The sequence below is a fragment of the Fonsecaea erecta genome (genome assembly GCF_001651985.1).
Source record: "Fonsecaea erecta strain CBS 125763 chromosome Unknown Scaff9, whole genome shotgun sequence".
Lineage (NCBI taxonomy): Eukaryota > Fungi > Ascomycota > Eurotiomycetes > Chaetothyriales > Herpotrichiellaceae > Fonsecaea > Fonsecaea erecta.
Genome location: NW_017387252.1, coordinates 776,742 through 804,244, shown reverse-complemented (window position 1 = coordinate 804,244; position 27,503 = coordinate 776,742). Strand labels below are relative to the sequence as shown.

General features: G+C 54.2%; 10 protein-coding genes across 10 annotated transcripts; 5 read left to right on the top strand and 5 right to left on the bottom strand.

Annotated features, from left to right (window-relative positions):
• Positions 1-635: 635 nt before the first annotated feature.
• On the top strand, positions 636-2,469 carry AYL99_09510 (6-phosphogluconate dehydrogenase, decarboxylating; the record flags this gene model as incomplete). Its single annotated transcript, XM_018841017.1, has 5 exons — positions 636-649; positions 798-982; positions 1,039-1,490; positions 1,544-1,972; positions 2,029-2,469. The coding sequence occupies 5 exons, from the start codon at positions 636-638 to the stop codon at positions 2,467-2,469; spliced, it is 1,521 nt and encodes a 506-aa protein (XP_018689698.1).
• Positions 2,470-3,180: 711 nt separating this feature from the next.
• On the top strand, positions 3,181-3,996 carry AYL99_09509 (hypothetical protein; the record flags this gene model as incomplete). The annotated part of the gene is made up of 2 exons (XM_018841016.1): positions 3,181-3,314; positions 3,369-3,996. 2 exons carry the CDS (start codon positions 3,181-3,183, stop codon positions 3,994-3,996), a joined length of 762 nt encoding a protein of 253 aa, XP_018689697.1.
• A 1,085-nt stretch (positions 3,997-5,081) lies between these two features.
• AYL99_09508 (hypothetical protein) lies at positions 5,082-5,670 on the bottom strand (the record flags this gene model as incomplete). The annotated part of the gene is made up of 3 exons (XM_018841015.1): positions 5,082-5,331; positions 5,387-5,491; positions 5,573-5,670. 3 exons carry the CDS (start codon positions 5,668-5,670, stop codon positions 5,082-5,084), a joined length of 453 nt encoding a protein of 150 aa, XP_018689696.1.
• A 1,274-nt stretch (positions 5,671-6,944) lies between these two features.
• Positions 6,945-8,142, top strand: AYL99_09507 (hypothetical protein; the record flags this gene model as incomplete). Its single annotated transcript, XM_018841014.1, has 2 exons — positions 6,945-7,170; positions 7,256-8,142. 2 exons carry the CDS (start codon positions 6,945-6,947, stop codon positions 8,140-8,142), a joined length of 1,113 nt encoding a protein of 370 aa, XP_018689695.1.
• Positions 8,143-9,715: 1,573 nt separating this feature from the next.
• Positions 9,716-10,696, bottom strand: AYL99_09506 (hypothetical protein; the record flags this gene model as incomplete). The annotated part of the gene is made up of 2 exons (XM_018841013.1): positions 9,716-10,100; positions 10,164-10,696. The coding sequence occupies 2 exons, from the start codon at positions 10,694-10,696 to the stop codon at positions 9,716-9,718; spliced, it is 918 nt and encodes a 305-aa protein (XP_018689694.1).
• A 358-nt stretch (positions 10,697-11,054) lies between these two features.
• AYL99_09505 (hypothetical protein) lies at positions 11,055-15,207 on the top strand (the record flags this gene model as incomplete). Its single annotated transcript, XM_018841012.1, has 9 exons — positions 11,055-11,118; positions 11,169-11,467; positions 11,521-11,688; positions 11,753-12,097; positions 12,159-12,187; positions 13,059-13,216; positions 13,264-13,671; positions 13,829-14,024; positions 14,088-15,207. 9 exons carry the CDS (start codon positions 11,055-11,057, stop codon positions 15,205-15,207), a joined length of 2,787 nt encoding a protein of 928 aa, XP_018689693.1.
• Positions 15,208-15,514: 307 nt separating this feature from the next.
• AYL99_09504 (hypothetical protein) lies at positions 15,515-17,135 on the bottom strand (the record flags this gene model as incomplete). Its single annotated transcript, XM_018841011.1, has 2 exons — positions 15,515-16,642; positions 16,692-17,135. The coding sequence occupies 2 exons, from the start codon at positions 17,133-17,135 to the stop codon at positions 15,515-15,517; spliced, it is 1,572 nt and encodes a 523-aa protein (XP_018689692.1).
• A 710-nt stretch (positions 17,136-17,845) lies between these two features.
• AYL99_09503 (hypothetical protein) lies at positions 17,846-20,031 on the top strand (the record flags this gene model as incomplete). Its single annotated transcript, XM_018841010.1, has 3 exons — positions 17,846-19,586; positions 19,660-19,803; positions 19,889-20,031. 3 exons carry the CDS (start codon positions 17,846-17,848, stop codon positions 20,029-20,031), a joined length of 2,028 nt encoding a protein of 675 aa, XP_018689691.1.
• A 733-nt stretch (positions 20,032-20,764) lies between these two features.
• On the bottom strand, positions 20,765-23,719 carry AYL99_09502 (hypothetical protein; the record flags this gene model as incomplete). Its single annotated transcript, XM_018841009.1, has 1 exon — positions 20,765-23,719. The coding sequence occupies one exon, from the start codon at positions 23,717-23,719 to the stop codon at positions 20,765-20,767; it is 2,955 nt and encodes a 984-aa protein (XP_018689690.1).
• A 916-nt stretch (positions 23,720-24,635) lies between these two features.
• On the bottom strand, positions 24,636-26,964 carry AYL99_09501 (hypothetical protein; the record flags this gene model as incomplete). Its single annotated transcript, XM_018841008.1, has 3 exons — positions 24,636-26,383; positions 26,437-26,650; positions 26,704-26,964. The coding sequence occupies 3 exons, from the start codon at positions 26,962-26,964 to the stop codon at positions 24,636-24,638; spliced, it is 2,223 nt and encodes a 740-aa protein (XP_018689689.1).
• Between the last annotated feature and the right edge of the window lie 539 nt (positions 26,965-27,503).

Genomic DNA, 27,503 nt, shown 5'->3' with positions numbered 1-27,503 from the left:
TCCTGCGAACCGGTTGTTTTCGGACGGCTCGGGAGAATGATCTCGGAAGTCGCAGCTGGCCAGCGTCCGATGTCTTCTCGGCTCAGGGCAATGCCATGCCCAAGGCTGGAAGACTGAGCCAATGCTGAGTCACCAGTGTCCTGGTTATTCACGAGTCCTGATAGCACATGGTCTTCTGCCAGACGGTTGCTGGCTTATTGCATCGTCTTCATGAAGTCTACGTAATCCTTCATTGGGGAACTGACCGTGCCTCGATGAGTGGTCAAGACGACTAGTCCCAGCGACAGGAGTAGTCAGCCGGCGGAGGGCGACTCAGTACCCATGACCACAGTGGGTGGGTGGGTGACTGCAGCGGCCTTCCCAATGCCCCTCCAACGAGAGAAATTTGTTTGGTGGGGTTGAAGCCGTGCCTGAGCGGTAATCCATGCCCATGACCAGCTCTAATCAACATATTATTACTGCCCGTTCCGCTGTTGCAGCTTTCTTCTCTCTTCTTAACGTTCGTGCCTCTCGTCTTTTTCGGTGCATTAGACAGAGACTCGATTGCTGCCTTCAGACTTGTCCGTTGAATTTTCCTGTGAAACGTATAACGATACCTAGATCTATTCAATCATCACTTCATCACTACCGTCAACATGTCTGGTCCAGTGTGCGTACCTCTCCCTCTCGTTGCGCAACACTACCAATGGCCCCCCACCCTCATCTTCCTCCCCTTCCTACATTGAGAATGCACTTCGGAACGTTGCTCTCTGCCTCATATAATTACACTCGATTGACGAACAGGATGCTGACTTTAGAGCGCGACTGGCTGGCCTCAAGGTCGGCCCTGCGCAGTCCGAACCCAGTGGTGATTTTGGTCTCATTGGCCTTGCGGTCATGGGTCAGAACTTGATCTTGAACGCTGCCGACCATGGTTTCACTGTCGTTGCCTTCAACCGAACCGTTTCCAAGGTCGACCGTTTCCTCGAAAATGAGGCCAAGGGTACGGAACAACAATCCCGTGGGTAGCGAAAGAGCGTGCTAACCGAGCGTGCCCAGGCAAATCCATTGTCGGAGCCCACTCGATCGAGGAATTCGTCTCCAAGCTCAAGAAGCCCCGCCGTATGATGCTCTTGGTCATGGCCGGTCCTGCCGTCGACGACTTCATTGAGAAGTTGCTCCCTTACTGCGACAAGGGTGATATCATCATTGACGGTGGAAACTCCCACTTCCCGGACAGCAACCGCCGCACAAAATACCTTGCAGAGAAGGGCATTCGCTTCGTTGGAACTGGTGTGTCCGGCGGTGAGGAGGGTGCCCGGTATGGTCCCTCTCTGATGCCTGGTGGTAACGAGGAGGCCTGGCCCTACATCAAGGACATCTTCCAGAGCATCGCTGCCAAGTCCGACGGTGAACCCTGCTGCGACTGGGTCGGTGATGAAGGTGCTGGACACTATGTCAAGATGGTCCACAACGGTATCGAGTACGGTGACATGCAACTGATTTGCGAGGTGAGTTGGCTGGCCGATGTGTTTCCAGGAGATGTGCCACTGACCACGCCCAGGCCTACGACATTATGAAGCGTGGTCTCGGAATGAGCTACCAGGAAATGGGTGACGTCTTCGCGGAATGGAACAAGGGCGTTTTGGATTCGTTCCTCATTGAAATCACCCGCGACGTCCTCCGCTTCACCGACGATGACGGCAAGCCACTTGTCGAGAAGATTCTTGACTCTGCTGGTCAAAAGGGTACCGGCAAGTGGACTGCCATCAACGCTCTGGATCTCGGCATGCCTGTCACTCTGATTGGCGAGGCTGTCTTCGCTCGTTGCCTGAGTTCCATCAAGGACGAGCGTACCCGTGCTTCCCAGCGAATTGAAGGCCCCAAGCCCTCGTTCACGGGAGACAAGGCTGCGTTCCTCAAGAACCTTGAGCAGGGTCTCTATGCCTCCAAGATCATTTCATATGCCCAGGGTTTCATGCTGATGCAGACTGTAAGTCAACTGCAACGATTCTCCTCCCAGCTCACCAAGCTAACAAGATTGAACAGGCTGCCAAGCAGTACGGCTGGAAACTCAACAAGCCATCCATTGCCCTCATGTGGCGTGGTGGTTGTATCATTCGATCTGTCTTCTTGAAGGACATCACCTCTGCTTACCGTGCTGACCCTGACCTGGAAAACCTGCTCTTCAACGATTTCTTCAACAAGGCCATCCACAACGCTCAAGAGGGCTGGAGAGACGTGATCGCATTTGCCGTCAAGTCTGGAATCCCCATGCCCGCGTTCAGCACCGCCTTGGCCTTCTTCGACGGCTACCGCACAAAGGACCTCCCCGCCAACTTGCTCCAGGCTCAGCGTGACTACTTCGGTGCCCACACCTTTGTGATCAAGCCCGAGTATGCCAACGCGAAATACCCCAAGGGCGAGCACGTCCACGTCAACTGGACTGGCCGTGGTGGCAACGTCTCTGCTTCCACCTACAATGTCTAGGCGTATTGCCGTCTACGGCCCTTCCCCTCTGTCTCTCTTTTGCATGTCTTCTAGCATCGCCTTGGGAGATGGGTCTTCGAAAACATGTCCATGCAGGCTCTGTCGTTATGCGTGGTACTTGGCTTGGAGGGCTTCAGGATTGCATCTAAGGCATAGATAGTGTTCATAATTGGGCCTTGTTTTTGTGCCTGGAAAATAAAACTTGATCCTGGGACTCCCCCTTTACGGATTTCGGTGAAACTCCTCCTCCGATCGACCAATCAGATGCGGCTAGTATCCCGCACCGACTCCAGACTTTCCCTTTCCCCTTCTCGCCAAATAATAAGTTTGTCCACCAGACTGCGACCGCACCCGTCCGTTGCGGCTTCTCGCGCTCATCAACTTGGAGGGTTGAGTTGATCGACCACGCGCCTCATTTTCCTTTTCACTTCGCTGTTGCTATTCCATTCAATTTCCCAGAAGCATTGGCATTGGGCGCCTGGCGTATCAATTTTGGCTTTGCATTTCGCGCCCGGGAGCATCGTGGCAGCCGGTACGGGCCAGACCTGTCACTGCTTCACGACGAATTTGCTTTCGACCTTTCGAGGCCCACGCCGCCTCTGTTCAACCCCCACATATTCACTACTTCCCAACGCATTAGGAAGGTGATAGGTTCTGTGGGAGGGTCCTTTTATAGCCTGACCTTCTTCCGCGAGCCGCTACCGCATGATGATGGCAGCCGACACAAGACGTCAGAATGCAGGAACAAGAGTGCCAGTGGCCCTGCCCAAGGGCGAGCCTTCTCAGCCTGCAGCGTCGTCGTCGGTGTCTCAGGATATCAGTTTGCAATTAGCTATTGGAAGCCGGTAAGACTGTGGTCGACCAGATCAAACCGAGTTGGTTGCTCACTGTGGTCACAGCGTCCGCTTGACCACCACTACGCCGAATCAAACAACGGTGGAAGGTACTATCTACACAGCTGATCCCCTGACCAACCTTCTCGTTGTAAACACTGCTGCCAGCTCTACCGTGTCCATTACCTCCACCTCCCTCGCCGCACCAGCTGGTGCCTATCGAATCATCCCTATTTCGCAAATCAGCACGTTCCAGCTCCTCTCGCTCCCTCAATCACCCCCGGTATCTGCGAACACCTCCACCCTCAATACAGTCGACACCAATGGTGTGCAGGCCCGGCTTGCGAGGAACATTGCTGGCCAACAAGCGGCACGAGCTCGCGTCGGTCCCAAAGGCACTACCCCGGTTGATCAGGCGCTGTTTGATGCGCTCTCCCGGACTCATCCGGCGCGCTGGTCTGGCAACATGATGGTCATCTCAGATACTTTCTTGATCGACAAGCCGTATGGTGCGGCCAACGTTCGGCACGCCGAGGGCCGGGATGGTGACCTGGACCGAATGAAGAAGGTGGTAGATATGGAGCGGCAGAAAATCACTCTGAGATTTGCCAAGGGATCGCTTGACGGGAAGCTAGGATCTGAGGTCTCGCCGATCAAAGCGGCTTCACCCGCCGGCATGAAGAAGGGTGGCTGAGGTAGATTAATGGCATACACACCCGAACGTCTAGGGTTCGGTAAAGAGTGGGACGGACGGCTGACTGTGCGGAATCCCGCATAGGAACCAGGAGCAAGCACGGACTGGCCCTCGGTATTGAGGCGGATTATTTGGCGTCAACATCAGGATATCAACCAGCACGCCATGGAGTGCCGACGACGGTTGGTGCCCTAGTGACTGCACCCTGATCATCCCGGGGTGGCCTCATCCAGACCGAGGTCTTTACCACCTTCGAGTTATGGTGGCAGGTATCTTGATCGAGCAGCAGGATAGCAAGGCTCAACATTCTGTCAGTCCATGGAAATTGGGCCGTGAAGAATCTCAGAGGGTTGTTGTGCACAGAGCTCGACCCACCGTGCGTCGATAACAGCGTTCTGCAAATGTGCTCGTTTCTCTTATGTGTCATATTTGGACTGTCTACACGAAGTACGGAATATAGGCCAAGTATTCAGCTGGTGGACATCTCTTGCAATGATTTTCGTCTCCGCTGTGCGGGGGCAGCGGAGATCGACCCCCTTTCGCACGGCAGCCTTGCGGGTGGCTCGACCATTGACCGCCTCACGACCATCCAGACTCGTGTGGTGTGCTTGTAAAAGGGTGGTCAGATGACAACAGAGCATTGTACTCTTACTAGGCTCAAATGGCTATGGCTGATGACGCCTTTCCCAACCTAGGAACACAATGGCCATGGCCACTCATGCCCTACTCCCGGTCGGACCGGACATCTGGCTGTCTCTCATTTCCCACCCTCAACTGTCAAGTGGAGTTCTTGCGAATCTTATCGTCCAATTCTGTGTGTGATATGGACAGTGTGATCGGGATTGTATTGAAGCTCACATGAAACCCTGCAGAGTACTTGTCCCTACAGACGCAGAATCCGCAGCCAGCAGTTCCCCACTAAGTAGTACACCTTTTCGCCTTTCGGGATCAGTTGGAGTCTCCGTGTTGTACCACTCGCTACGCAAGAAACCTGGCATTGGCTCGAGAGATACTTTCAGCTCAGAAAAGCCTTTTCCACGCACTCGATGGCGTCCCCAGTATTTCCCATATGCTGATGACCGGACTCATACTAGAGCACCGACTAGCCCGACAACAGCAACCACAAAGACCTCCTGTGACAGGCCCCTATGTTCTGCTCCAGCACTGCTCGTTGCGCTTGCGACCGAGGCTGTCGCACTGGCCTGTGACCCGGTCATCGAGGCGCCACTGTCTGTGGTCGTTGCTGCCGCCCCTCCGCCGCCGCAGTATTGCGAGCTCAGTGACATCATGTCACTCGTGGAAGGGATGCTATCTCCACAGATTGACGTGTAGCAGCTATGAGAGAAGATGTCAGTGAAGTGCCAGTTGAAGGACGTGGGGGAGTCACTACCTGAGGGCTGCACGAATGTAGCTACATTCGCACGAGCTGATGACTTGGAGGTTGGTCTCCGTGGTGGCGCACTGCACGACAGATCCGAGGCATTGGAGCACGGATCTACATGGAAATTGTTAGTCATTTTTGCATCCTGCATCCACTGCAAGGGAGGTTGTTGATGATGCTGGTGGTGTAGCTCACTCAGGCCCTGGAGATCCTGCTGTAGTGCAGTCCATCTGTGCCGACACCATATGGACGGCAGCAAGCGGCATGCCCAGCAACGCAGTTGACAATCTCATCTTGAAGTTCAACAGGAGCCCTGAGATATCGAAGAAGAGAGTCTGGTGGTAGATTTTTCCCTTTTCCAACACAAGGGAGAAATGAGAGAGACAGGCCCAGTGCAAGCAGGGAGGGGGAGGGCTCTGGTCGATTTATGCGCCCTAGAAATTCCCCCCTCCCCCTTGCCTTCCCCCTTGAAAGGGGCCGTTTGAAAGCCCAGTCCACTTTCACGATCACGACCACGGCAGGAAGCACGAAGGGGGTTTCGAGACACGAGCCCAGAAGATATGGATTGGCGTCTCGGCGAGAGGCTGGGACTCACCGGTCAGGTTGTGAATGGGCTTTATAAGGTGTTTAGACTTTCCAACACCCCGACGGCCAAGTCTCTTGTTCTTTCCATACGACTTGTGTGACATGGTAACGAAGAGGTCTTTTCTGTATTTCTCACATTCCGCGGTGGCATAGGGCTTGGCGAGGTCTAGAACAGACAAGCTTTGACTGCTAAAGCTCGTGTCTGCAGTGGCCAAGAAAGCTTCCTCATGACAAGTCACAGCTTATCACCCAACAAGTGAGAGAGGAAAGGCATCTCAAGCTGGTCTTTCCCGTGTGTCGCTCGTGTGCGGCTGAGAATCGTCGCTTGGCCTCGTCTCGTCAGTCGCCAGCGGAGCCGACACGAGAGTTTTTATGACCAAGTCCGTCCTGCATCTCACACACAATAACGTGGTGGCCCGCTCGCCTCGTGTTTTGTCAAAAGGCCCAGGGCAGTGGTCATAGGGCTGATCAGAAAAGGGTCTCGTCGACAAGGCAGAATCGTCCCTTGCTAATGCCAATATGGACAGCACCGGGTCGCTACAGAAGGATAGCGTCGAGAGCTTTACCGTTTATCGACCACCTCCGACGGCCATCTGGCACGATACACGGGACGACTTGCATACTTCGTACCTTTACATGTCCATCCAGTACACCAAAAAGAGTCAACCAGCAAGCTTGTCTTGTTGGCTAAGCTTGTGTGTGTCACAAGCTTGTTGGTTGAGCTTGTGCGTGTCTTGAGTATTATTTTTTCGTGGCGTTGAGCCCGCAAGATGCCGAACTTCCAGCCCTCTCACGCGCCTGGCGAAGGCTCCTGCGGAATGATGGATCGAAATAGCTGCGTTGGAGCACAACGAGGCGAGTTTGGAGGGTGCCCATGGAAATATGTGAGTCCTTGGGTTCTGGAGGCGGAAGAGGTATATCTGCTCCAGACACCCTCCCATCCTCCCTTCCTCCCTCCCCACAGTGCTTCTTCGACACCACAATGGCTGCCAAAATGCTTCCCCGTCTGCTCTGCACCATGATATGCGTGCCCTTTTTCTTCCTCTATCTGGTCGACGCAGCCTTGATTGAGGCTCGCAGGAATCCGACCTTACTCTCGCCCCCACAGATGTATGGCCAGCTCATGAAGCGCGATACCTCGACCCCAACCAACTCTTGCTTGCCAGCCCTGGATGCGACTTCGTGCGATGGCCTAACGGGCTGTGCCGGTAGGTCTCGAGCGTCGTCTCGATATTGGAACACGCTATGATGCATCTTGCGTTCGGTGGCTGACGATCACTACTTTTTGTCTAGTATACTGCTGCCCGGCGGACCAAGCGTGCTGCAACGCCCTCGGGTGTCGTCCCAAGGACAGCATCGGCTGCGGAGTGGGCTATGCCGCCGATGGATGGTCATGCTGCGGCTCGGCCTGGCAGTATCCTAAAAGCCAGGGAGCGACCTGCTGCGGCGGCTCCCAGGGCTGGTGGTGTCCGGCCGGCTTCCAGTGCATCAAACATCTCATCGTGCAGTATAGCTGCTGTACCGACGACACCTGCAATGTCTACTGGAACGGGACGGACTCGGTCACGGTATCTGCGAACTCGACCACGCCGTCGACTCCCACCCTTCCCTCGCCGACCACCATCTCCACGCTGCCGGACACCGCCCCACCGTCCACAACACCGGTGACCACCCTGCCGCCGGCTACGACCAGGTCCACCAGCAGCGTCGTCGCTCCTGCGACGCCTACGACATGCAACCCGTCGGGCCCGCAGCCGACGTTCCTCATCCAGCAGAACAACAGCACAACCAAGGAGAACGGCACGTACGCGGTGCTGTCCAAGCCCGGCGGTGGCCGCGACAAGATCTCCTTCTACGGCACCACGGCCAACGCGACCAAGTTCACCTTCAACAGCGCGTGCAGCCTCATCGGGGCGGTCAGCCAGAACGTCGCCAACGTGCACCCGCCCGTCAACGCGACGGGTCCCGCCATGACCCTGTTCTTCGACTCGCCCGCCAACATCACCACCATGGCCTACACGACCCCGACGTTCAATGTGGCGAGCGGAGGTTTGTTGACGTGCAAGGTCAATGCCGTGGCGGAGAAGTGGTTCTCCTGCGGTGGGAACCTGGCCGTCGGGGGGAGTGCCGGCACCGATTGTGTCAAGATCGGCCTGGCGCCGTATTTTGTGAAGAGCTGAGCACGGGGGGGCAGTCATTACATTGAATTGTTCTTGGTATTTGTGGGGTAGTATCTCACGGGTAGCTGGTGACCTCCTCTAATGAGTTACAGGTAGTATGATTCATTGCGTGTTCCCTGGGATTGTACGAGCATAAAGTCGGTTTCGAGCTCTTGAATGACCTGACGCCGTCCTCAAAGCGCCATCGTGCCAGACGTCCCCGACCGACAGGACTCTTCGATATCAGGAATATCGGAGTTTGACTGTTGCCACTGCACTGCACTGCCCTGTCTTGGTTGGCCCTTGTCCTTGTATGCGTGTGTGTGACTTCAACATCCTCATGTTTTCGCACAAACCACAACCAGACCAATCTGCTCTGTTCCGTTCCTTTGAGCCTCGATACTGTGGACGAACTATTACTCGTTCCTGGATTTGGTCTCCCTGGAGAGAGATGCCTTTGAAGGGGGTTGTTCACCATCAGTTCCGGCGGTGGCTGGGCTCAAGCACGCGTTCAATTCCACCTTACATTTAGTTGCGCAGTTACCTCCCACAACTAGCAGGGGGCCATGTGGGAGGGTGAGCACAATCGATGGCTGGCTTGTGCAGCAGAGGTGGACACACCTTGGAGCAGCGAGACGAATACATAGCCAGATGCGACTGCGCTTATCAATCTCGAATCCCAGTTGAGGTACTGGGTGGGTATTCTATACCAAGTATTATTATTAATACGGTCGCTAGACAGTCTCCCTCTATACCTCTTACAGAATAGAATGTATCATACCCATCAAAATTAGCGCCATTTTGGTGATATGGCGCGGAATTGCCAGGCCCATGTTCGCCCCTTTCGTCTTGTCTGGCAGCAAGCAACCACCACAAAGGTCCCATATGTAGTCGTCGTAGATTTTCCGATGAAAGTTTAAAGACTCTCCACTTCCATGTTTCCGAGGAGGGGAGGGGGTGAAAAACAGAAGAAAAAGACTTACTTCCTGAAAGTGTGTTGGTTGCTGGGGAGTCTCGGAAGAGCCCCCGCGTCGATGATGGCCAATTCCCGAGCTCGGATGCGAGATCAGCGCCATTGGAGGCGGGCGGGCGGGCGGGGGAGAACTTGTTGCTCGATGGTCAAGTGGCGGTGGGAGAGGGAAAGAATACAGCAGCAGGATGGGAGAATTAGCTTAGCTTGATGTCGATGATAGCAGTGCATCGGGTGTGAGCTGGGGAGAGCTTTCAACATGGACATGTGAGGCCACTGACAGGGGCTCACTAGGTAAAGGTAGTAAGTATTACAAGCAGGATGCTCACAGGAGCTCATTTGGTTGAGCTTGTAGGAGTTGATTCTTCCAAGAGGCCGTGTTTCCTTGAAGAATCATAACAATAGAACAATGAGTCTGTCTGTACAAATGTTTGTTTTGAGTGCAGCTTCCTAGCTTCGATCAAACCCCTTCGGATCTGACCCACGCTCTTACGTTGGTCAGTGCTGCACAGCTAGCTCACTTCTAACACTCGACGATTGCGTCTCACGGAAGGCCCCTCGCAGTTTCTCATATGACCTGACTTGCTTGAAGACAGACCGACCCCTTCAATGTTCAATCCCGCACTACAGCTTGATCAGGAACCCCTGCAACTGCTCCGTCGTCCGCGCCCCGACGTCGTGGTGTCTGTTCTCCTCCCAGATCTCGCCTCCTTCCCCAAACTGGTTCGACAGGTGGCCCAGGAAGAAGTCCAAGTTCTTGTCCGCCTGCGGGAAGGCCGCCTTGAAGACCTCGAACAGGTCCTTCACCTGTGGCTTCTTGTCGGCATAGGTGATTTTCTCCGAGAACAGCTGCAGGTACTTCCGCATGTGCGCCATGTCTTGCGTAGCGTCCGGGACCCACCCAGCCTCCAAGTGGCCGGGGATGATCTGCACAGGCTGGAGAGCTTCGATGACGTCGAGCGTTTTGTTCCATGCCTCCAGGATCTGCGGCGTTTCAATCTCTTCAACCCTGTGACCTCGCCGTCAGCGTTGGACTGATGAAACTGTGGAAGTATTTGGACACTAGACCTACCAAACGTGGGTGCTCCGGGCGTAGACGGAATCACCGCAAATGATGACCCGCTCTGTGGGCAGCCAGAACAGCGTATGGTCCACGGAGTCGCCCTGTAACGGACCCAGAAGGACAATGGGCGACTGGGGGTTGCCTTCGAGCTGCAGGAAGCTGAACGTAAAGGGGGTGGGCTTTCGAGGCTGGGCCGGCACGTTTTCCTTGCCAAACACCGACGGCCAGTACTTCACCTTCTCGTCATATTCTCGATCGATACCGGCACAGACGTATGGTGCAGCATAGAGGGTTGCGCTGGGGAATGCTTCGAGAATGGGATTCGCGGAGAAGTAATGGTCCGGGTGGTGGTGTGTGATGAAGACCGCCTTCAAAGCCACGTTGGTCGTTTTCTTGACCCATTCGACCACAGATTTGGCATCGGGGATCAAGAATGGAGGGTCAATGAGAACAGCCAGACTCTGGCCCACAATCAGAGTCGTGACACTCGAGAGGCCTTTTTCACTTGAGGAATGAATGAAAGTCTGCAATTTTGACGCCATCGTGATATCGCGACAAGAAATCTGACAACAGTTTCAAGGGGGTGGTAGGGTACAGATCGTGTATAAGTACAGATCAAGAAGTTGTCTCCGGAGGCTGAAAGCCTCCACCTTCCATCTTGCGGAGTTGCGGAGCCCCGGAGGAGATTAGCATCATCGTCCCGGATGCGTTCTCCTTGTCCTGTAAGTCGATGTCCTGGGGGTTAATCCGAAGAAACCACATACGCTCACCAGCAGGTCCTTGGCGGAAGGACGAAAGGAGCGAATCTTCAGATATAGCTGCAGGCAGGAGAGATGGTGCAATGGGGATGAGTGCAGGATACTTGTTATAGTTCGAGATTTTTGAAAGCCTTCTTCCATGATGAGCAGATTCCAGCCAGACACCTTCTTAGGCCGATTGAAAGGCAAAGTCGTTTTATTGACAGGTAAATACGAGCTTCTTGAAGTGTGAGGTCACATTCTCACCTTGAGACAGGTGGTGCTCATGGTATAGGAGAGGCACTGGCAAAGTTCTGTACCAACCAGGGAGCGTATGTCTGCTTTGGAGACCTGGACAAGAAAGCAGGTCAAGCTCTCGCGGACGACCTCAACAAAGCCCACCCGAACTCGGCGTCATTCAAGACCACAGACGTCACGAACTATCAGTCCATGATAGATTTGTTCGACTTTTGCCTGGGAAGATACGGCCGAGTCGATAGCGCCATATCCTGCGCTGGCATCATTGAAATTGGGAACTGGTTTGACCCTCATCTAGATTTAACATCAGTCCGAGAGGTATCAGCGAGAAACTTCTACCACAAATGTGGGCAAAAACTTACAGGAAACAGGTCCCCAACCAAAAGGTTTTAGACGTCAATTTACTTGGATCGTTGTACTTTGCCAGGATCGCCTGTGTCTATCTGCGACAGGGCCGCAAGGATGGAGACGACAAGTCCCTAATTCTTTTCTCGTCCGTGGCCGGGTTCAAGGAATCGCCCGGCCTGTTCGTCTATCAGGTGAGGGTTGAAGTGCCGCAAAGCGTGGAGTCAATGGTACTGACAATTTCTCGTTACCAAACAGGCGACGAAGCATGGTATTCTTGGGCTGATGCGCTCGTTAAGACTATACCTGCCCCCCACGATGGGTATTCGCGTCAATGCCATATGTCCGTGGATGGTCCCCACAACCATGACAGCGGGGATTGAGGCCAGCTGGAGAGCAGCAGGCTTGCCTATCAATGAGACCGATGATGTAGCCAAGATAGTCGCGGGCGTTGCTTGCGATGAGCAGCAAAACGGCAAGGCCTTTTACATCGAAGGCGGCCGAGCATGGGAGATCGAAGACAATATCAATCGTTTGGAGCCGCAGTGGCTAGGAGAAGAGCAGGCAAAGTCTCTGGCGAAAGGACAAGAGGTCTTGGGAGCGGTAGGGACTCGGACTTCCATGCCATGTTTGGGAAACTGGACTGACTCGAGACTGATGACAGGGGATGGAGTGGACCAAGAAGTCCGGAAAGTAGTCAATGCATCTTCGGTTCACGAACGAGAATTGTTCACTCGCCCCGGCCCATGATCGTTCTGCCTTCACGCCTTATTGACTCTCGGCCACTTTCAGTCGTCGCTTCACACGATATCGCACGACGCATTGGAGAGGCCGACAACTAGGAACAAATGTCCCTTGAATTGTAGGGTCTCGAGGCCGTGCCGCTGAGACAAAAACGCTGTAACAATGTACAGTCACGTCTGAGAGGTTCCCTTTGATTGGTTCGTTCGTCAAGAGCTGAGGCCGTCGCTCAGCCTCAGGCATCAGAAGCCTGATAGCGATATTGACTAGGACCAATGTGGTCTAGATACACGAAAGAACTGTTCTCAGGCGCCAACGTGATATTTCTCGCAGTGTGGAGTATGCTATTCCAACCATGGGACCGATTGAACGTTCTTAGACTGGATTAAGCCATTTCTGGCAGAGCCCCTGTCATCCCCAGGGAAGAATACCATTGCCGTGTTTCCGTTGAGATGCCCGGGCATTTTACGAAAGACTCGCATGGTCAGCCCCGCATCCTGACATCGTCCGACTTGAATTCCTTTCGAAGGGATTGTGTTGAAGCCTTGTCGAGGCGCGCATCTAGCATGCATTGTGGAGCGTGTGCACGGATGCTGAGGGAAGTCCAGCTAGGACTCCTCCGAGTGCATCCAACCAAGGATCGCGTTATTGAAGAGAACGACCCAAATATATCAAGTGGGGAACATCATTCATCCTGGGCGAATCTGCTTCGTTCTGTCGAGCAGGGATGTTTCATCTGTACGGAACTTTACGAGGCTCTTCGAACGGACCGACTCGATGGGCAGCTGTGGGAGGTCGGTTTTCTGAACGGTTCCTTGAGCAGTATCTCCTATTCTTTCATCTTAGAGCTGTTGAACGGCCACATGCCACCCTCGCTCACACACGCTGCACGCTTCGAGTTCAACGCCAATCAGCGACCCGGTGCTGCGGTCCCTACGGCCTATGGGCCTTTCGCTGTCCTTGCCTCGATACCCTCTGATAGTGAGTGGTCGATGGCACGCTTTCAGACCGATTTGACAGTTGATTAGTCTTGAATCTCAACGTGGTCGGTTATTCGCCGTCGAGTCAGAATTTCCCGCCTGAGAATCCCGTCCTTGCCGCCCACTGGCTTCGAACATGTCTCGAGACTCACAGCGACTGTAATGTGAAGAGCCAAAGCAACCCCTACTGGCGCCCGTCTCGGCTGATTGAGGTCCAATACGAGAATCGTCAGCTCTCAGCACGGCTTCAGGTCGACGAGAAAGCCAAACAAGCTAGCGGTTACCTAACCCTGTCGCACCGTTGGGGGAGTCAAACAGTTTTACAACTGCGAAATGATACTCTGGTAGCCTTTCAGACCTCTCTGCCCATGGCAGAAGTTTCTCCAACTTTCCGCGACGCGATGATGGTGACCATTAGCCTGGGCTATCGCTTTCTGTGGATCGACTCGCTTTGCAGTACGTTACCCTCTCGCCCGCTTGAAACTTCCCATATTTTTTTTTCTGGAGGTTGAGCGTCCACTTGAAGAATGTCTGGCACAACAAGGGCTTCCCCCTTTGCGTTCACCTGCTTTTGTTGCCGTTCATCGCATATATTGATAGATTGAATGGGTAGTCATCCAGGACTCGCCCTCCGACTGGAACGAACAATCGATGCTCATGGACAGAGTTTACAGCTGCTCCTCCCTGAACATTGCGGCCACCGTTGTCAACGACGAGGGCTCCAGTGGTTGCTTTTTCCAGAGAAATGCTCAAGCGGTGGTCCCACCGTTGATAAACCTTGTATTCAGACTGAAAGGCACCATCGTTGAGTAAGCTCATTTGCATCTCACTGTACACATCTTACCGTGCTGATTGCCAACCTACTCTGCCAGGCAAGACATTTCATGCTATTATTTTCGCTCATACCCGCCGTGGAAAAAAACTCTCCAATCGTCTGAGCTGTTGAACCGGGCTTGGGTCTTTCAAGAGCGATTTCTGTCCCCTCGAATGCTCTATTTTGACCGGCGGCAACTGTACTGGGAGTGCCGACAACTCAGCGCCAGTGAGGTGGCCCCATGGGGTCTCCCTGGTAAGAGTATGATTCCCCTTAAACAGGAACAGGACCAATGGGATATTCGGAATTTGATCACTCGTCCGCTGGCAGATTCGCAGCCGCGTTACGTTCTCGACGACTCGCAGACGCCCAGTCCTGTACCGGCGAATTGGGCGCGAATGGTGGAAATGTACAGTGCAGCAGGGCTGACGGTCAAGAGCGACAAGGTCGTGGCTCTTGCCGGAGTCGTCAAGGCAATCAAGTCCCTCACGCGAGACGGGTATTATGCTGGACTGTGGCACGATACGATGCTATGCGGGCTCTCTTGGTACCTTGATCACCACTGCAGACCATCCGAGATTGCACCATACCGACGATCAGCCACCTACCGTGCCCCGTCGTGGTCGTGGATGTCCATGGACGGCGCAATCTCAATGAGTCATACAACCTATCCGCTTGATGCGCGCCTTGGACGGTATACATTGGCGACAATCCGCGGCGTTGACGTACACACCGTGGATGAGGATGGAAACGGGAACATCATAGACGGATCCATCACCATCGAAGGTCACCTTGCGGAATGTGAGCTGAAAGCACAACAGCTCGCAAAGTCTTCATTCCCTACGGTGATCTTGCTCCCCAGGTCTCATGAGCATACGACTGATTGCGAGCCGCCGTGGTGCATAAGTTGCATAATTGGGTGCAAGGTCCATTTTGACGATGGTTTGGACACCATCGACTGCTACGCCTCTGTGTACATCCTTCCCCTGTTTAGAGAGGTCGATTATGGTGATCGGAGGACTTCCCTTGCCGAAGGGTTCCTTGCCAAAGAGACTGTCGTTGGGTTGGTCCTGACGAGGCAGCAAGGAGGGAAATTTGCCCGTGTTGGCTGTTTTGCAGCACATTACGACGTCTCGAAATTTACCAAGTGGCCGAACGGGACAGTTGAAATTGTCTAGGCCAGCTGAATCGAGCCACCACGTCGTGCCTGACAAGTTTTGCTATATGATTGTACGCCGTTGCTTTGTTCTGCGGATGTTTGGGCTGTGCAGCACTGAAGGGAGAGTGGGAGGACTCCTAACCATTCACAGTAGGGTTGAAAGAGTCGATCCGCGGGAAAAGCTGTGAACCAGATTGGAGGAAATGCAATTGGGCGGTCTAGAATTACCGCATGAGTCCAGGACTGAAGACGAGAACGTACAATGCTCTCAAGTCTCTGTTCCGGCCAGGCGCCACACAAACAACAAAGTTTGACTGGCTAAATTTCTATTCTATATTTTCCTTTCTCTTCACCGACGGGCCCAGGACGCTGTTTGGTACAGGGTCGGTTCTCGGACCGGAGCCGGAGTCGCGGGTTGCACTACCGGCATCTTGGATGAATGAGAAATTGGCCGCCGCAATATCGCTGATCTCGTCGTCATCTTCATCTAACTCGCGATATTGCTCCGCGTCTTTTTTCTTCAATTTTTCTCTCGCCTCTTCCCTCATTTTGACAATCTTCAAATAGTTGTAGCTGGCAATGCTGACAATTGTGATCAACAAGCCAGTGATATTAACCATGGACAGCTCGTCATGGAAGACGATCCCCGCGGCACTAATCGTGACCACTTCTTTGAAGATGCCACAGATGCTGAGGGTGACGACACTGGTGCGTTGAAGCAATGTGAATTCGCTTGCGATCATGCAGAATGCAATGCACCCCGGAACCACGAGCAGAAGCAGAGCTTTGGCGATCCCGTGTTCCCTAACCAGCAGGACGACGCCTGTGATGACGGCGGATGGCGTTTCGGAAACGCATGCTATGAAGAACAGCGTGACGAACATGATGGGGGCGATGAAAAACATTGTGGCAAATGGGTTGCAGGTTGCGGGATGGCGGAGAAGAAGGATCTGCGTCAAGGCCCATCGGAAGCCGGAGAAGAAGGATGCGGACATGGCCAACGCGAAACCGAGAGCATGAAAAGCCGTTTCGCCGGCGACCATCATGAGAACTCCAAAGGTCATGGTGAGGATAATGAGGATGAGTTTGAGAGAAGGCTTTTCCAGTCGGAAGAGGAAGGCGAACACAAGAACGAAGATTAGTACCGAGGATTTACACATGGTGTAGAATGTCAAGGTGATGAAGCGAAGAGAGGTGTTGCCTAAGCCGATGTCGAGAGATGTCGTCGTCCCGGTGGGCACTAGTCGGGTGAAATAGAATAGAGGGGTGACTAGTGGTTTGGCGGGCTGTGCTTCGTTCCCATGTATCCGCGGGTGCGGTTGAGAGGGTCGTAGGGAGGGAAATATCAAGAGGATGGCGGAGGCCAAGATGAATTGGACCACCATGTGTAACGAGGTTGCGAAGAGCGGAAAGTGGAAATCGAGGTGATCGGATGAGAACATCATCTTGTTGTACTGCCAGCCAAGTCAGTCGCTTCCAGATGATCAGCAATTCGAGACTCACAATAGATATGGCCAGTGAGAAGAAATACCACAGGCCAATGAGGACGGCATTGATGACCAGGTTGCGGACGACATTTTTATCTGCCTCCCGAGCCTCGTCTTTGGATATCCCCGTGGTGCCAGCAATTCTCGCATTGAGCCCATCGCGCCGCCTCTTTCTTTTGATGTACTTGCGTCTTTCGTGTTTGTTCAACCCGCTTTCTCCGTCATCGTCGGCATCCACGTCCGAGTCCAACAGCCCTAGTTCGTGTTCTTCTGATTCCGACATGGAGGAACCTGCCTCATCTTCTGAGCCTTCGCTTTTGGTGTCGGAGATGGAGCCAGTACCTCGCCGTTTGTACTTACGACGAGGGTTGATGAACAGAGAGTTCTCGTCAGCAGGAGTTATCGGCGGAGCGGTGGAAGAAGGTCTCGAAGCCTGGTCACTGTAGGGTGTGGTGTCCATGGAAAGGATGTGAGAAGTGAGCACGCGGAAGGAGGGGATTAAGTCATTGGTACGAGGACGCTGGATGGAAGGAGCGGTGGACTATGAACGAATGACTGGTAGCCTGAATTCAACAGTGAGAGAGAGAGCGAGAGATGAGAACAAATGCAAAGGTCCAACGGGTATGCAGGACAGTACGGAGTAGATCCAAGATGAGGGTTGCCGTTGATGGGGAGACAGGGGTGAATCGGTGAAATGGGGGTGATATGGAGTCAGACTGCGGATTCCCATAATAGAAGCAATAGACTGGTTTAGCGGGGCACGTGATCAGCTTGTCTATTAGTGCCGGAACAGTTTATCCGAGCTGCTAACTCGCCTTATTACTGTACCGACTCGCCGGGTACAAAAGGGGTCTATCCACAACCCACCTCGAATCAGATAAGAACAACCAACTTCCAAGATTGATAGCTTACTTGATCCTGTGTGCGAGTGGTGGCTGACAAGTATCGAATTGATGAATCAGGCAAATACTTCGTTGTTGTATTGGGCCTCAACGGCTGCCAGCTCTCCCCTCCCTCTGCCTTAGTCATCCGTCTTTGTCTCTTTCGGCTTGACCCCGTGATCCGATGTGAAACCCTCGACGTCGAAGCTGGCTCCCCAAAGACTTGGTCTTTACTTTAGTTCCCTGCCGTCTCTCAATTTTCTCTACACCAAAGCACGCTGGATCCAGCATGGGCGAAATGGCACGACAGGTAAAACCCCTCCAGATCGAGGACTATGGGCTCATCGGCGACATGCGAACCTGTGCCCTGGTGGGTAAAAATGGGAGCATTGACTTCATGTGCTGGCCTCACTTCGATTCCCCGTCCATCTTCGCCAATGTGCTTGACACAACCAAAAGTGCGGGAGGGCATTGGAAGATCAGCCCGCAGAGTAGTACAGTGTGCAAGCAGAACTACCGAGGATCCTCCAACCTCCTTCAAACGAAATGGATTGACGAGGACGGCGTGGTCAACCTCACCGACTTCTTCGCTGTCTCGAAGCATAACAAAGTCCTGCGAGAGAAATGGAGCGGTTCGACCTTGGTGAGGAAGCTGGAGTGCGTTCGGGGGAAGATGTCCATCTATATCGAATTGTGTCCGCGCCCCGACTATGCTCGAGGTCAGGGTTCGATGAGAGCGTCCGAGGTCAAGAGCGAGGACGGCACCTATCACCAGACCCTTGCCTGGGTTCCCGACGACAAGGAGAGAGCGGGATCCGCCGACATCCCCGAATTCCACGCCACATTCTGTACCCACGACCGCCCGGTCTCCTCCACGCCGAAGATGTTCCAGCCCATCAAGCTCGGCGAATCTGCTCCCAGTGGCAGCAAGACACGATCATTCAGAGCCCGTGTCGATCTTGAGGAAGGCCAGCAAATCTTCATGATCATGTGCAATCGCCATGTGGCTCCGCATCTGACCAAAGACCTGGTGATGAACTTGGAGAACGACGCCTACAAATTCTGGACCAACTGGGTGCGCGCATGCCAATACCGCGGGCGCTTCCAGCAAGAAGTCGAAAGGAGCATGCTCATCCTCAAACTCCTGACATATGACCCGACAGGCGCCATCGTCGCGGCACCGACGTTCTCGCTTCCAGAGGCTATCGGCGGGCCACGGAATTGGGACTACCGCTACTCCTGGGTGCGGGATTCCAGCTTCACAGTCTATGTGTTGCTCAAAATGGGCTTCCCCGCCGAGGCAGAAGCATATATCAACTTTATTTTCGCCCGCATTGCCGAATGGCGCAAGAAGGCCGAGGCGGCGTCTGCGGGAGAGAGACAACATCTCCCGTTGATGTTCGGCATCGACGGCTCCACGTGCCTGCCGGAGCTCACGCTCGACCATCTCGGGGGGTATCAAGACAGCGTGCCTGTCCGCATCGGCAATGCCGCCACGGATCACGTCCAACTCGACATCTACGGCGAGCTCATGGACGCCATCTACCTGTACAACAAGCATGGGAAGCCCATCTGCTATGCCCAATGGCTCGACATCCGCTACTTGACCGACTTCGTGTGCGAGGTCTGGACGCAGCAAGACATGTCCATCTGGGAGGTGCGCGGCCGCAAGCAGCATTTCACCTACTCCAAAATCCTCCTGTGGGTGGCCGTCGATCGCGCCCTGCGTCTCTCCGAGAAGAGAAACTTCCCCTGTCCCAACCGCACCAAGTGGCTCGAGACGAGAGACACCATCTACGAGGAGGTGATGCAAAAGGGCTTCAACTACCAGATGAACAGCTTCGTGCAGAGTTACGAGTCCAACACGACCTTAGATTCCGCCGTGCTGATTGCGCCCTTGGTGTTCTTCATGAGTCCGAACGACCCGCAGTTTGTTGGCACGTTGGATCGCATCCTGCGAACCCCGGAAAAGGGGGGGCTCACGAGCGCCGGGTTCGTGTTTCGCTACGATCATGAGCAGACTGACGATGGTGAGTCCCTCTTTCTTTATTCCCGCCCTATTTCCCACACGCTGCCATCGATTCTGACTCTGGTACCTGGTAGGCGTGGGCGGCCGCGAAGGCACCTTCGTGATGTGCACCTTATGGCTCATTGAATCGTTGATCCGGGCGGCAAAATATGACTCCAAGTACCTCGAGCGCGCCAACATCATGTTCGAAACCGTCACCAATTTTCGCAACCACGTTGGTCAGTGCCTCTTTCTTGACTTGTTTCCCCCCTCCTGTGGCTGGCTCGCTGTGGCTTGCTAACTTGTTCTGTCTGCGCTCTCCAGGCATGTTGAGTGAAGAGATCGCCCTCTCTGGCGAACAGCTGGGCAACACGCCGCAGGCCTTCAGCCACCTGGCGTATGTGTCTGCGGCGATCAATCTTGCACGGGTCACCCGAGGAGATTTCGAAGGCGGCTTTGGCACGTAGCAAGGAAGGTCGGAGGAATCGACGGGCGCAGGAGATGCTGGTCGCGCTGTTTGTCTCGTCTGGGCGCATGTTGCATGGAGGATTAGGGGTATACCGACTTTGGATGGGTGCATGATCGAGCACGAGTTCTTGTGGACGATATTGGGGCATTTGAAGCTGTCTTGGATGAGTCTGTTGCAGGCTGTTGCAGGCTGCGCACAGGTCATCGTCGTCTACAAGAATCTCTACGCACGAGGAAAGACAAGAAGAAGGAGAAGTCGTGGTGATTCAAAGATCTGCTTCTGCGTGCACATTCGTCAACTGCATTTGTCTTCTCCCTGCTGCTCTCCTGGTCCTGGTAGTGTTTTCTGTACATCCTCCACCGAGTCCGTGACGACTTCATCTGTACTCTACCCTCACCTCCGCTGACTGAATGCTGCACACCTCCTCTCCTCCTTCAGTGTCGCCTGCGACATCTATCTGTGATCTCTGGCTCTGGCTGGCCCTGCGATCCCCCCCATTGTTCCTCCACCGAGTCCGTCCTGACTCTGTGCCGTGTTCTGATATCAGAATCGTGCACACACTCACTCCCACCAAATCATCCTCCACCAAGTCCGTCATGACTTTGTATCCTTTGACTTTGAATGTCCCCCCTGAAATCCTCCACTGAGTCCGTAGTGACTGCTGGTTGGTATGTTTGACATCGTCCAGGCCCAAGATCTGGGTGCGCTTTCTTCGGCGTCAGCTGTTCTGTTCACTCCTCCTCCGAGACAATGGACGATTCGTCCACGTCTTCCTCAGCCGCCGCTGCTGTGGCGGCGGTCTGAGTGGCTTGTGGAGGAGGAGGAACCAGCTGCGCCGGCGCCTGGAGGTGCTGGAAGACGTTCGCTTGAGGTGCCTGCGCCGCCTGCTGAGAACGATCAATGTGCTCTTGGTGGAGTCGGGTAGACGGCAGCACGCCTCTGTAATGACGTGCTGTCAGGATCTTCTTCTTGGTGTCCTGATTCTTCTTTTGCTCACCCGGACTGTCCTCGGCGGCGCTGCGTTTGTGCAGGCGCGGTGCATCCGGCTCGTCGTGGACCGCGCGGCTCTGCGCCTGTTGTTTGTACAGGTCGGCCTGCATGCGCGCTGCATCCACTTGGCCTTCTTTGAACTGCAAGTCGAGTTGCATGTTCTGCACCGACGCCTGTGCCTCGTCGAACTGCGTCTTCCAGCTTTCGGCCTCCTCTTGGGCCTGTCGGATGTCTTCTTTGTCGTCTTCGTAGAACTCCCGGGCGAAAGCCACATCCATGGCTTCGTCGGTGATTTGTTCCCGAAGCTTCTTGACCTCCGCCTCTAGTTTCTCCCGCTCCTGTTCGAGCTGGTCCTTGGTATCCCACAGTTGCTTGAGATCCTTGGCCTGCGAAGCGATTCTGCTTTCGAGCTGCTGCTTCTCGATCGCATGCTTCTTGGTGTCTTCCGCATGTTCGCGGACTTTGTTCTCGAACATTTTCGAGAGGGGAGTCTTGGATGGCGTGGGAAAGGGCGAGGTGCCGACCCGGTCGGACCTTGGTGTGCTGATGGCGGCGTCGGAATCCAGCTTCTGCTGGTTGATTTCCCGCCTCAGGCCCCGGATCTCGTCGTCTTTTGTCATGACCTGTCTCTGCAGGCTTTCGACTTGGCTGTTGATCATGGGGGCCTGGGCGTCCCGGGCGCGTGCTTCGCGCTCCGCCTTCAGTTGTTTCTCGAGGTCTCGCGCGGTTGCCTCGCTCTTTTCCAATCGTTGGCTCAAAGCATAATATTGCTTTTCGCCCACCTGGAACTTCTCCAGGATTTCCTGGCGGCTTCCCTTTGCTTGCACGTTCTCTGCGTGCAGGTTCGCCAGGTCTCTCGAGAGGGCTTCCGTTCGCCCTCTCCAGTATTTCACCTCTTCCGTCGCTGGCAGCTGCTTTTCGGCGGCCTCGTTGCAGCGATGGAGCTGTTGCATGAGGTTTGTAGCCTCCTGCTGGCGGTGGGACAGCAGCTCTCTGAGCTCTGCCACCTCCCGCTTGCTCTGCTGCAACTCGTGGCCGCCTTGGTGGTTCCGGGAGCGCAGCTCTGCTGCCTCCTTCAGGGCCTTCTGCAGGTCCCCGTTGCAGCTGCACAGGTCCTCCGAGGTCTTCTTCCAGGCAAACTTGTATGCCTCCAGGTCCTTGCCTGTCTTCTCAAGCTCCTTCTTGCTCGCGAGCAGCTCGGTCTCCAGGTTCACGAACGCGGCGTTCTGAGATTGGTCGTTCAGACCGATACACTCGGTTTGAGTGCCTGCCTCAACACCTACCGGCGTGATAGCCGGAGATGCCTCGACAGCGAGATCGGTCTGAACGCCAATCTCTGCGGTGGCCACCACAACCACCGCGGCTTCGGCTGTAGCCTCCGCCATCTGTGCCTTCAAGACGCTGATCTCAGCGTCTTTCTGTTCGCGAACCTGGTCCGCGGCTGCTCGTTCGGCCTCGGCCGCCTCCGTCCTGACCTTTTCGAGGAGTGCTCGCTCGGCGTCCCTCTCACGCGTGAGCAGAGCAACCTCCTCTCCAAGGCGAGACTCGAGCTTGCCAGACTTGGTCTCTTCAGCTTTGAGAGAAGACCGGAGTTTGTCAGACTCGGCCTTCTCAGCTTCAAGAGCCGCTGTCATGGCTCTGACTTTCGAAGCTGCCGAAGCAGCAACGGCCGTCAGCTCGGCCTCTAAGGCTCGGATTCGCTCATCTCTCTGAGCGGTGGCGGCACGGACGCGCGCCTCGGCGTCGTCGTCGAGGGCCTCGAGCTCGGCGATGTTGGCTTGGCAGTCCTCCCACTGCTTCCGCCATCGCTTGGCGTCCTTTTCGGCTGCCCGACAGTCCTTTTCGGCCTTCCGGAGAGCTTGGGTCTGGAAACAGGTCGGCGGTGCCTCAATGGCCCGCCGCTCCTGAATCCAGATCCCTTGCTTGTCCTTGGGCGCTCGGAGGATCTGAAGGGCCTTTACTTCTGCCGTCAGCCGTGCATTCTCCTCGGCGAGCTTGGCGTGTTTCTCTAACGCGGCTCTGAGGGCCTCGCGACCGCCCCGTAGTCGGAACAGAAGTTCCGAGATTGTCTTGACGAGGGCGGCGACGAATTGCATCGGCTTTTGGAGCTGATTCAAGACAGGACGAGTAACCGGGTCCAAGGTGTTCTTGATCGTGCTCCAGCTTGAGATTTTGGTGACGGAGGTGCAGAAGTGCCACGTCGTGGAGCAGACTCTGTAAATGGCGACGGCGACCTGGACAAGGAGAGCGACCAGGTCGACAGAGTCTTTGAATTGTCGTATGCCCCGTGACAGAAAAGGAGTTGCAAGAGTGCGCGCTTTCGTAACAGCGCGACAGTACTCTTGGAAGAAGGCGAAGAGAAGTAAGAACCCACAAATGGCAGCAAGGCCGGGCATTCCTAGCACGTACGCCATGACTAGGAATAGCCCGCTCATTTGCAGGGTCTGGAGGACGGTTTTCAGGTATTGTGACACCGAGTGTCCGAGCTGTTGGAGCCCCGTGTCGGGATTCTGCGATGCCGCAAACAACGCAGACAGGACTCCGTGTCGGGCCAAGTGGTAGACCATGAAATAGAAGAAGAACATTGTCATGAAGAACTCGAAGCCTTCCCAGTCAATCTCCGTAGCCAGACGGGATTGGATGTACTCCCGAAGGGAGGGGAAGGCTGCGGTCTCTGGCTGCATGGTGAAAGGCATTGTGTGCTTCAGGAAGTGACAAGCTGCGGAGGGACTCGGTGTGGTCTGGGCTCGTGGCTGAGCCAAAGGAGAGGAGAGGAGAGGAGAAGAGAAGAAGTGAGGTGGTGGTCGTGACTGGACCACAGAGAAGTGAAGAGTGGTGGTGGTGGTGGTGGTGGTGGGTGTAGTGAATTTGTGGTCGTGACGGGACCAACAAAGAAGAGAAGAGAAAAGTCGTGGTGGTGACTTTGCGGTCGTGACAGGACCGAAGAGAGAGAAAAGTGCTCAGAGCAGTGAATTCAGGAGCAGAGAGAAAGGAGTGATTTCTGGTGAAGTCGTGAAGGTAGAGAGAAGTGACAAGAGCAGTGAACTCGAGATCACAGAGGGACGACTTGATTCTGGTGAAGTCTTGAGAAGAGAGAGAAGTGCTGAGAGAGAGCAGTCAACTCAAGAGAAGTGAGGGAGGAGTGATTTCTGAGAAAGTCTCAAAGGTCGGCGTGGCAACGTTGCTGTGATTGTGGTTGCGGTTCTTTCAGACCTGGTAGAGAAGAGTCGAGACAAAGACAAGGGATGATGATGAGACAGGAGAGAGGAAGAGAAAGTTGAAGGCTTTGTTGACAGGATTTGGAAGGAAGAGGCAGAGAAAATTTCACATCACGCCAAGGTGTTGTTGATTAAGTGAATCGAGGAAGTGAGGCAGTAAACAATAAACAGTGAATAGTGACAAGTGATAAGTGTATAGTGACTTTGTTTGTCACCCATCAAGTGAATTCAATGCCTCACCTTGTTTCTGCCAGACCTTTTCCTCTCATCCAGCCCATTGTTTTGTGGTGATATCATTCCCAAAGACACATGGTCGTGAATTGCGCATCAGAGGCGATACAATCGAACAATATCAACATATTGTTTGGCTTTTCCATAGTGGCCACCAGCTCTACTAGTCGCCCAACAGTGGTTCACGTTCCCCCTTTCCGTTGCCGTGGCCTTGTTTCCTTCTCTGGCGCTTTTTCTTCTTGGAGTCACCATCATGGGAGTCAGGGAGATGTTCATGGTTGCTGCCTCGTAGTTTCGCTGCCGATGGATTCTTGCGTTCACCGTACGCGTGATGTCCTTTGTTGGCCCCCGAATTCTCTTCTTCCTCGTTTGACTCGCTACTTGACGTCATCTCAAGCACGACTTTTCGGAAGCCGTTAGTGTCGACAATGTTTTCTGTGATACTACCACTTCGGGCTGGACCCTTGGAATGGTAATAGGGGCTCCTCGACTGAGTTCGAGATTCCGGCAAGCTGCCAATGGTGCTCTGGCTTTCAAGTGTCTGTGCGGGGGGTCGAGCTTGCTGTATATCTTTGGCTTCGGTGCCAAGATGGTTGGACTCCTGTTCATGGACTGAATCTGTTTGCGATGACTTTACTGCACTGTGTGGCCTCCTTTCATTGGGCGAACAGGAAAGAGAGCCATATTCCTGCTTCAAAGCCTGTACGCCTCGGGAAGCAACTTTACCACCTGAGCTGAGCATGCCCTCACCAATACCAGTTTGATATTCAGTAATATTTTCAGAGATCCGCCGGGCCGGAGTCGCTCGGTTCTCACCCTCCTTGGGCGCCGTGCTGTTGCCGGGTTTGATTTTCACTGTGTTATACCGCGTGGACCTCGGCCTGCTCGCCAGGTTGGAGGGCCCTAAGTGCTTCAGATGCTCCTTGAGTTCATCCGTGCTTGCGGCTCTTCGGCCAGCCTTGCTGTCGCCAACACTGTTTCCTGCACTCGAGCGTCTTCTAGCGCCTCCCGGCCCCTTCGCCTTCTGCGGGAGAGTGTCTGCAGTTTTGGCCCTCTGCAAGTCCTCGGGCGAGAGTATTTCACTTTCATCAATGTTGACCAAGTCAGGGGCAGTGCCAGTGATTGTCGAGGGTTCGTCAGGAAGGATGTACGTCTTTGGGATACGCCTCGTTGGTGCAGGCATGGCTCGTCGAATCGCTTTGTGCACATCGACAAACACGTCAGATTCATCCACAATCTCTTCGCCAATCAGCTCCTCGATAACGTCCTCCAAGGTGACAACACCCAGGGCGCCGTGATCTTCCCCAGGATACTCTGATACAAGGACCATGTGGGATTTGCCTTCTTGGAAGAAATTTACAATGTCAAGGCAACTAGTGTCAGGTCGAGTCTCGGGGAGTGTGGCCAGAGCGAAATCTCGGACAGGCTTTGCGTCTTCTGGGTCATACGTGATGAGCATTTTGACTAGCAACATGCCCACAAAGTTGGAGTCGTTGTCTGGGTGGTGGATGGGTATTCTCGAATAGCCCTGGGACAGAATGTCGTCCATGGTGGATTCGTCTAGAACGTCATCGAGAGACAGGGTGAATACATCTTCCATTGGAGTCATGATGCTGCCCACAGGCTTGTCCTTGAGGTCAAGAACTGCACTGATTATCGTCACTTCATCGGCATTGAGCTGTTGACCAGCCTCCCCAAGATTCCTGTGCAACGATACCAAAGTTTTCAGGCCCGCTTTTTTGTATGTTGTTCCATGATCCTCTCCAAGGAGATAGTCGAGTAGCTTCGCGGTTGGCCACGCCACAGGAGCCAAGATGTACATGAGGATCAAGACAAATGGCGCCATCCAAGAGCCGATGGGGAGGCCATAGCGGACACAAACGGACTGGGGAGCTATCTCGCCAAATATGACTGCAAAGGAGGTTAGCTGGGATGGGGCATCACAATACGAAAGGTGAACATACCGATCAAGACGGTCGATCCCAAGACGGCGGGCCATCCACCGCCTAGCGACCGATCGAGCACAATGGGGAGAGTTTCATTGGTAATTACGTTGCTCAACAACAACGTAACGAGAACCCAATGCTTCCCTTTCCGGAGCAACTTAAGCACTTTGGCAGCATGGGCCCTCTCTTTGCCTTCGCCAGAATCCTTGATGACTTGAAGGTATATCTCATCCTTGGAGCCAGTATTAGTGCCGGGGTATGATATTTTGGCTTCCTTCCACTCACCTGTCCCATCAACGCAATAGTCAGTCCGGCAAAAGCTCCTCCCAACAGAACAAGAACTGCCGCAACAGTCAAGTATATCCATAGCCCTGGATCATCCGGATCTTTCCCTTCTGGTTCGTCGGCGGAGGAGAATAGTTTGGCGGCATAGGCCGGCGCAGCTCGCACGATAGGTACCTGCCCGAGGGAGAGGAATAGGATTTTGGCGAACCCCAAGACGATGGGGCGCACATGGAGGGAGGAGCATGGACTTTGTGGTTGCATGGTTTGATCAGGCTCAATTAGCTGATATCGACATCTTCGTAGGTGGGGATAGCTTGTCGACTTCGATTGGAAATGCTTCGATTCGGCTTCGATCTACTTGCAGGTTGCTGTGAGTGGTTACGTTTTGTCTTGAGGGAAACCGCGGAGGTGAGTGTCGGATACGATCTCTTTGAGCAGCGCAGATACGGGTCAGGAGCGAGAGACACAGAGGTGAGACGATTGAAGCTGGGATGCTCTAGAGACAAGTTATTGAGACTGGTGAAATGATTGGCGGAGGCAGTGCTGCGTCGAGAATGGAACAGGGTGGTGCGGCTGCGAAATGTGATTTCGTAAGGATTACTGCCGGCTTTTAGTACATGCCTGCCGGTTGCCTCTCAGTGTGCAGTGGTTATCTCATACTCTAACAAAGCTTTGTGTATGAAAGAAGCCAGTGCAAGTATAAGTCATCCCGCAGTCCAAGTTGCTCCGCGTCATGGCAAAGCATCTCTCCCTCAGCCGGTTAAGGTAACTTGTGCGAGAGGGTCCCACGTGCCCAGCCT